Source organism: Gymnoscopelus microlampas (genome assembly GCF_963454915.1).
Source record: "Gymnoscopelus microlampas genome assembly, chromosome: 4".
In the NCBI taxonomy this organism is placed as follows: Eukaryota; Metazoa; Chordata; class Actinopteri; order Myctophiformes; family Myctophidae; genus Gymnoscopelus; species Gymnoscopelus microlampas.
Window position 1 is genome coordinate 33,929,443 of NC_139941.1, and position 9,287 is coordinate 33,938,729.

The following is a 9,287-nucleotide window of genomic DNA, read 5'->3' on the forward strand; positions in this document are numbered from 1 at the left end:
AGACTAGACCCCCCCCCATCTGAAAATATGTTGTGCCCAGAGACGCCTGTACCCGATTTGTGTTGTTAAAATGTTTTTAAAATATTCCACATGTGTCACTTTTTTTTCAAGATTATTTTGAAAACAGCAGATCTACAAGCTCACAACTCGTGGCATCACTTGTATATCGGTTTAAAGTGCTCATCGTCTGGTCTCTTTCGGGCTTGTTTTCATAGACCCCGGGTTGCTTGTTTCTCTCGCACAACCTGGCAACAGTGGCATAAACGCACCGTAAAAGTGATGAGAAGATGCTCTTTCTCTTTCGCCCGGCACGACGTTCAATTCTAGCAGCACGCCAGACCGTCCGTGTGCTGAGGGAGGAACTTGTTGTGCAGCTCGGGGTGGTTCTCACCACCACCGCTCATAGGGACCTCTCCTCCCGACACACACGGCGGGCTCGTCACAGTACAGAGCCGGCGGCGGTAAAGCGGGACGCCCGTCCCTTCTTTTAGCGCATCCGCGGCCAAGTGCATGCAGCCTCGGAATGGGTGCGCTGGCGAAAGGACGCTACCTCCGCCTGGGCTTCGTGTTCCTTCTTTACTGCACGACATCCACGGTGTCGAAAGGTAAGATTCAACCTTCGTATTGCTGTTTTTAATGTTATTTATTTGATTCAGTCTGCTCCAAACTGTTACCGGAAGACTCGCCCCAAAACATGCTCGCCCCCATTTCTTTCGCGGAACAGTGGTTATTGTAATCTTGAATTTGATTGACTGAGGATGGATAAGGTTTGAAATAAGTTTAGGTTTGGTTAGGCTTAGTTTGACTGAGGTTAAAGTTTAGGAATAAGGTTAGGTTTTGGCACCGGTTTTACCGAGGTTTACGTTTAGGAATAAGGTTAGGTTTATTAGGCACGGACAGTTTATTGAGGTTCCGTTTAGGAACACCAAGTGAATACCACCGGATTTGCCCCGGGGGCGACTGTGTTTTGGGGCGAGCGTTTTGGGCAGTGTGTCAAACAGGCTGCGATTCGGATGCGCCTCGCTTTGGTGTTACGCATCAGTTGTGTGCCTCGTTTATCCATCGTTTCTTTATGGACACACACATGTGAGCTTGTGAGGCAAATCTTTGTTTGAAAACATTTGTTATAGTCAGCTGCTGGTATTTATTGCCCCCATCCATCCTTTCTTGGGACAGAATCGAGTTCTCCGTTCAAAACGCGCGATGCTCTCGGATTTCATTAATCACGGCAAAGCCGCGAGATGACAATCTCTATCTCAGCACGCTTCATTTGGTTTCCTCAGTTCAAACACACCAGTCAGTCCTCACTCTCTTTTCATTCCACCCCTGAAGTCTTGGAATAAACCCATTACATTCCTGGCGTCTCATTCACTAGTTTAATATGGTCATTGCATTGGGCACGGCTGTGCAACAGGCACTATCAGCACAGACACACGTATTTCCAAGGAGTTTGCTGCTGCCTGCTACAATGTATTTCTTTAACCACATTTAAAATGCAACCTCAGTCATGCGTCTCGAATGTCGGCGTATAGTCAGATAAAGAGGCCACAGTGTCAATAAAAGGGCATTTGTTCGTTTAAGGCTCTCGTCGGCCATGCACGCGCAGTCATTCTGGGGACAAGCTCAAATATAGCAGACACTACCCCATTCACTGCTCTTTATGGGAAGGGATGATGGGAGTTCACAGTGTCTCAGTAACCATGTTGGTACCTGTTTGAATTGATATTTTTGTCAGTAGAATGGATATTAACCACATATATTACGCACAATATGGGAGGGAGCAGGAGTCTGTGTTCTGTATATAGGTTTGTCTCAAACTATGAGCCATCGCACCATCATCCCATCAAGGATATGTCTATTATTTTAAGTGGGCTATACGCTGCTTCTTCTAAGTATTTCAAATCATTCCTGTACTCTGTATTACTGTACTGTGCATTTTGAAAATGCATCCACATTAACCCAGAGTTGTGGTCCAAGTCCAACATGTTGAAGGTGAATGCTGTGATACATTGAGGTCACAACTTATAGAGGATGTCATTCTATCATCACTGCTCCATTGCATCTTATACCAATTGTGAACCAATTGGATATTTTGCCAGGTCATTCTTGACCGTGTGCTTGTCAATACTTGGTCATCTTCTATAGTCATTTACTTGTGCATCCTCTGGGGTTAAACTGATATGATTTGAGTTAATTAGACAAAGCTATATTGGATTATGAGATGTCTCCAATCTTGTGAGAACAATATCTTGCAAAAATATACACGTAGAACAACTGAATAATGCTTATGTGACCATCTTGAATACAAAGCACTTATGCAGTGTGAGACCATATAGAGCCATATGTCACAGTAACGGGAAAGCTCAATCTCTTAATGGTTAGGTGTGGTGTTTTTTATTCTCTACCAGTATAACCCGATGTAACATTATTAGCACTTTTATAATTTCCCACACATTGATTTTGTGATATATTCATATCTACAGTGGCTTACAGTGGTATTTTTTTAAGTTACTCTTCAGTTACTCTAACCACTAGAGCACCCTGTCACTATATATATATATAAAACCTTTCCTCGCTGGCAGTTATGTGTTGCACATCATTCTCAAAGGACCGTGAATGCAACGACAGGTGTCACACGGACACTGCCCAGCAAGGTTGACTGTATGAACCTAAGTGCACACATGCCGTAGCCTTGCTGCAGTGGGACCCCATGGCGCTGCCATTCGACAGGAATCAAGCTTTTAAGGATCAATGGTTGATGTGTGCGGGTCTGTTTGCTAGGAGTGCGTATCACGCGAGGGGTCATGAACTGAAGGGTTTTGCTCCTGCACATCGTAGACTGTGAGTAAGCAGAGCCAGGGGGAAACATTAAAAGGTTATTTTGTGCTATTCGCTCAGCATGTGGCAGACAGTGGCAACTTCAACTTGCTCTCACGAATATGGTAGCTTCATTTGTGTGTCTTTTTTATTACCAAGGAATGAAGAAGACCTGTAAATTAGTGATGTTAGAGAGGTTGTCCACACCCCCCAAGTTTCCTGGTAATTTATAGCGATATGTGGGCATGATGATTGATTTGTCGCATGATGATTAATTTAATTTGTGTGATCTGATCTCTAATTAGTGAGAGGGCGAGAGCAGGCTATGAACTGGTTAAGAGGAGGAATGAGACAGGAGGAATGGTGTGACAAATGTCGGTGCTGCCCACCTACTGACATTTTTAAGAGCACCGGGACAAATTCAGGAGCACGTATAGGATATACGTGTGTGTACATATACATGTTCCTCTAAATTACTGTATGTGTAAACATTGAACATTATATATAAAAATAAATAAATAAAGTGCATGTAGCTCCAGAATGTACATACATTTTAACAAACTGAATGGACATTTTAGATTGAACAGCTCCCCAAAACATAACAAGTTACAAAGCAGAAAGAACATAAACAAGTTGAGAAATGTGGTAAACACCTGTATGTATATGTATATGTAAGTATTTATCTATGCATGCTACTGTATTTCTGCATTTATATGCCACCCAGGCACAATGAGAAAACATACAAAAACAGACAATGAAATTTGCACAAGACAATACAGCAGCATCCCAGATTACACAGTACAGGACAATTACACATTACATTTAATTTAGTTTATCACAGGGTTCTCAAACCTTTGTTTTTTATACCAGGACCCATTTTCTGGGGGGAATTATTTGGTGACCCCACACTTGATTTATAGTGCAATTTCACAGTTGAAATAAAGCTTATTTAAAAATGAAGCACACATTTGCATAGCCTTGAATTGGAATATTTATTAGACAATACATTTACAACGCTGTGATTCCTGCTGATTTTGTGCCTTGTCAACATAGTTTAAAAGCTACATAAAAGTGTTCCCGTTCACATTTTTAAATGGCAGCTATTGCCAGAACCTTGAATAAACAACAGCAAATAAAATGCATTCACTGGCTATGCCTTTCACAAACAAATAAATCAGACTTAATGGGACGGCAAAATATAACTTCTTTGAGTTGTCAATGTGCAACCCCACCGTCACCTTCCCCCAACCCCACTTGGGGTCCAGAACCATAGTTTGAGAACCTCTGGTTTAGCAGGTCACCTATACGATACAAACAAAACCTCTTGTGTATCATTTTCTCTGCCAATGTGTTATATTCAACTTGCAAGCACAGTATATATTGTGCTCCAAATGCTTGTTAACCCTTTAAGACCTGGAACTGTGTCATTTTTAGATTTGAGCTAAGAAAGCATTATTTTACACTTTGGGCTATTCAAAAATAGCAGATATACAAGCTCATAGCGCGGCACCGAGTGCCGCGCTACGAGCTTGTAGATCTGCTATTTTTGAAATTTTGTGAAAATGTGTGCAAATCTTTGAATATATAAATATTTTAAAGCAAACATTTTTAACTCAAACCTTTTCTTTTGGGGGTCCCTGGAACAACATATTTTGATGGGGGTCCGTGGCCAAATACATATAATTTTGGGGGTCCTTGACATGAAAAAGATTGAGAACCACTGATACAGAAACATACGTTTTTCAGAATACTGTTGAGATTTAGGAGACATGTAGAATCGGCTTCAGGTCTCAATGGGTTAATATTCTATTTTTCTTTCAATTTCTTTTATCTGTCACTACCACCATCCAGAGTAAACTGCTACGTCGTCGGGCCGTTTTGTGTTGATATTTTGTGAAACAAATATGTAGGCTGTTGTTCTGAATGTATAAAAATCCAACTGACAAGAGCTGGTCATGTTTAAGTATGTGTCTGAGAGAGAGGAAGACGTCGTGGGTCCGTTTTGTGTCAGCAGTATACTGTCTGTGACAAAAATGTGCATCGTTCTAAATCTAACCGGCAACAGCTGTCATCTCGATGTGTGTGTGAGAGTGACAGAGAGAGAGAGAGAGAGAGAGAGAGAAATGTAGTATGATGTTTTTGACAACTATCGAGTGAGTTGTATAACTTTTGCATGATCTTCTTACTTGGAACAATCTGGTGAAGGCAGATGCTTCTGTACCGGACCCTCTGTGACCAAGGAAGGGCCAGAGCAGTGACCAGACGGGATACTGTAGGTGTTGTTATGGTGACGAGTACTCTCTCCATCTCATACACAAACACGCACCAATTCCCTCCCTCCCGGTCTTCAACAATTGAGACATTAACCCATTAAGACTTGAGGCCGATTCTTACTAATGTCTTCTAAATCCTAACAGTTTTCTGAAAAACTTATGTTTCTATATCAGTGGTTCTCAAACCTTTTCATGTCAAGGACCCCCAAAATGATATGTATTTGGCCACGGACCCCCATCTCAAAATATTTTGTTCCAGGGACCCCCCAGACGAAAAGATTTTAGTTAAAAATGTTCGCTTTCAAAGAATATAAATATATTAATTTGCACACATTTTCTCGATTTTTCAAAAATAGCAGATCTACAAGCTCATAGCGCGGCACTCGGTGCCGTGCTATGAGCTTGTATATCTGCTATTTTTGAATAGCCAAAGTGTAAAATAATGCTTTTTAGCTCAAATCAGAAAATGACACAGATGCGTTCCAGGTCTTAATGGGTTGTTAACATGATAAGATGATAATTAAAAAGGGCGTGTGTTTGTAAGTCATATGAGTGTGACTAGTTGGGACTAGTACATATTTTGTTGCAAACTTTCACGGAAATGGTCACAAAATGCAACTGAATATAGTCACACTCTGGAGCCCTGGTAGTATTGCAGACTGTTCTTTTGCTACAACAACCAAATTGGCATATTTTTGAAACGTATAACACTATAGAATCTCAACCACCTAATTACTGAGTTTTCAATTTAAGGAGCTGAAAAGAGCAAAAACTTGTCTCTGGGTGAAACATATCGCCTCAAAAACTATTTGTATCAGCATTAGGGCTGTTTTGTCAAGCATGCACTAAAAGGCGAAGACCTCAACATTGGTTACATGTGACGAGAGCCGCTAAGGGAGTGAAATCCTGTATTTTTCATTCCTGCTCATCTTGTTTTCCATGCAACATTTGTATGAAATGATTGTGCTGGCGGTGGTGGGCGCATTTGATAAATATTTACAGCCAATGCAATCACGTAGCCTCACAGATACACGGTTGTGTAGTCTGTAGTTAAAGCATCCGACCATAGCCATATGGTTGGGTTATGTGGTTGTTCCTCTGTTTTTGTCGTCGACGTGACCTTGTTATACAAAATAGACTCATCAAAACGTCTCCAGGCATTGCTTCACCTTTGGGCTTGGCACTACTGATTGCACCGTTCCTAATGTTTTATTTTAACGGGAAGGTACGTGGGTGGTGGTGGTGGGGGGGACGTTCGGCATAGCACAAAAGGTGCACAAAACTGTGACCACTTTTGTTTTCATAGTCACACACACACACACACACACACAAAGAAGAAAACTCAAGGTTTTCATTTTGCTGTGTACAGGGCTTTTATGAAAACAGACGAAGGTCAAATCTGTTATTTTCCCTCGGAGAAAGTAAGGGGGCCTCTAATTTTTTTCTCCCCCCCCCCCCTACCCCCCCCCTGCCATCTGAGAATGAATCATCATTCTCGGGCTTGGCGAGGGTGTCAGCGCGCCGAGTTCAGTGCCCAGATTTACATTTAAATGAAACCAAATGGCTGTACATTCAGAAATGATATACAGTAATGATGATGGTAATAAAAGCAAAGTCCCCCCCTTTCATATTGGGGCCGGCTTTCCTGCTTGTGTGATTGCTGTCATTTAGGGACTTTGCAGGTATATTTTATGAGTTATGTCTTTGGCTATGTCAAGATTATTACCTACACATTTCAATGAGTGGATTCATCAAGGTGCCTGTATAAGGTGCTTACCGGAGTCTGTCATCAGGGTGTTGCAATTCCTTGGTTTCTCCTTTTTTTCCCTCCTCAGTGGGGCTGTTTCTAACATTACCTCCTTTTTAGAAATTCTTTCTTTATCCGTTATCCCAGTTGTCCAGCTTGTGAGATTCAAAAGAACACTATTAACAATATACAGAAGGAGAAGTCGCTTTGAATTATTCCCCCATATTCTAGTGAATTCCATTTCCCTTCCCTTCCCAAGTTAACCCACTAAGAACTGAAGCCGATTCTACAAATGCCCTCTAAATCCCAACAGTATTCTGAAAAAAACATAAAAGTATGTTTCTATATCAGTGGTGCTCAAACTTTTTCAAGTCAAGGACCCCCAAAATTGTATGTATTTGGCCGCCGACCCCCATCTCAAAATATGTTTTCCCAGGGACCCTCAGAAGCAAAGATTTGAGTTAAAAATGTTCGCTTTAAACAATATACATTAAAAGATTTGCACACATTTTCACGATTTTTCAAAAATAGCAGATCTACAAGCTCATAGCGCGGCACTCGGTGCCGCGCTATGAGCTTGTATATCTGCTATTTTTGAATAGCCAAAGTGTAAAATAATGCTTTTCTTTTTTTTAGCTCAAATCAAAAAGTGACACGGATGCGTTCCCGGTCTTAATGGGTTAACCTCCCAACCTTTGTCAGTTTCTGAAAACTGACGCGGGAAATGCTGCGAAGTAGGGCGCGTGTGTGAGTGTGTGTGTGTGTGTGTGTGTGTGTGTGTGTGTGTGTGTGTGTGTGTGTGTCTGTTATGAATTCCCCATCACCCTCTTCTGCTGGCTTTACAATGGGCTAATCTATCCTTAAATGGATGCTGTAGCTTTTCATCCACTTAATCTGAAGGGACAGCAATCAGGACGTGGCGAGAAGCTCTCCCCTTCAGTCACTGTGCTAAATCATGTAAGAAGCTGCAGATCTCCTTCATCCATCTCAGCCCAGGCCCATATAGGTTCAATCATCGGGTGGTCTTCAGATTCAAACGTCTCTATTCTACAGCATCGTTCAAAGTACAGGCTATAGATAGAAAAAAGCCACTCACAATAGGCCTACTGACAAGATAAATATACTGTGAATTTTGTTTGAGATATTAACCGATTAACCCATGAAGATCACTTTTTGATTTGAGCTAAATAAGCGTTATTTTACACTTTGGCTATTCAAAAATAGCAGATCTACAAGCTCGTAGCGCGGCACTGAGTGCCGCGCTACGAGCTTGTAGATCTGCTATTTTTGAAAAATCGAGAAAATGTGTGCAAATCTTTGAATATATATTGTTTAAAGCGAACTTTTTTAACTCTATTCTTTGCTTCTGGGGGTCCCTGGAACAAAATATTTTGAGATGGGGGTCGGCGGCCAAATACATTTCATTTTGGGGGTCCTTGACATGAAAAAGTTTGAGAACCACTGATATAGAAACATACAGTTATCTTTATATAATGGTGTAATGCCTTTCTGCTGTGTTAACTTTCTCATGTCGTCCTTCCTTATGCATATAATGTGTCCTAGTACTTTGAGTTGCATTTTATGTACAAATAAATATTCAGTCAGAAACATTATTCTCATAGTTCACTATGTATTATATGAATACATTTGAATATGGCGTAAGGCTCCTTTTAAAGCAGAAAGAACAACAGCGACAACAACACCACCGGGAACTGAGTGAACGGCGCATAACACTGATATTCTGTTTTGTATGTGCAAGTGACAAAATACTATATTGCCTGATGCAGCTTACTGTAGATACAGTAATATGATTTACAGTATTAAACGATTCAATCCGGGAACGCATTTGTGACGTTTTTTATTTCTTTGGCTTTTCAAAAAGTGCAGATCTACAAGATCTACAAGTTTAAAAACCTTGAAAATGTGTGCAAATCTTTCAAATCATTTTTAACTAAAATATTTGCTTCTGGGGGTCCCTGGAACAAAATATTTTGAGATGGGGGTCCGCAGACAAATACATATCATTTTGGGGGTCCTTGACATGAAAAAAGTTTGAGAACCGCTGATATTATAGCAACATACGTTTTTTTTAACTGTTAGAATTTAGAAGACATTTGTAGAATCCTCAGAAGCAAAGATTTGAGTAAAGACATTTTGCTTTAAAAATATATATATATTCAAAGATTTGAAAAATCATGATTTTCTCCCAAAAAATAGCAGATCTACAATCTACGAGCTTGTAGATCTGCTATTTTTGAATAGCCCAAAGTATAAAATAATGGTTATAGCAAAAAAATCACCAGATTTAATGGGTTAAAGGTTGATACTTTGTTGATAACTGCTCAGTAGTTCAGTAGATTAAAAGTAACGCTGAGATCATAGAGAACCTGTGGACTGAAGTAGATACTCCTCTGTGGTTGCCATCCACAGGTCAAGCAGGCAGATACATA

General features: G+C 40.6%; 1 protein-coding gene across 2 annotated transcripts in view; it reads left to right on the plus strand.

Annotated features, from left to right (window-relative positions):
- The first annotated feature begins 383 nt into the window (after window positions 1–383).
- The window catches only part of unc5db (unc-5 netrin receptor Db), a 317,860-nt gene continuing 308,956 nt past the window's right edge, over window positions 384–9,287 (plus strand). For both annotated transcript variants that reach the window (XM_084055775.1, XM_084055776.1), the window contains exon 1: window positions 384–605. In XM_084055775.1, coding sequence (XP_083911901.1) covers window positions 524–605 — 82 coding nt within the window. In that variant the 5' untranslated portion in view covers window positions 384–523. The remainder of the gene's footprint in view (window positions 606–9,287) is intronic.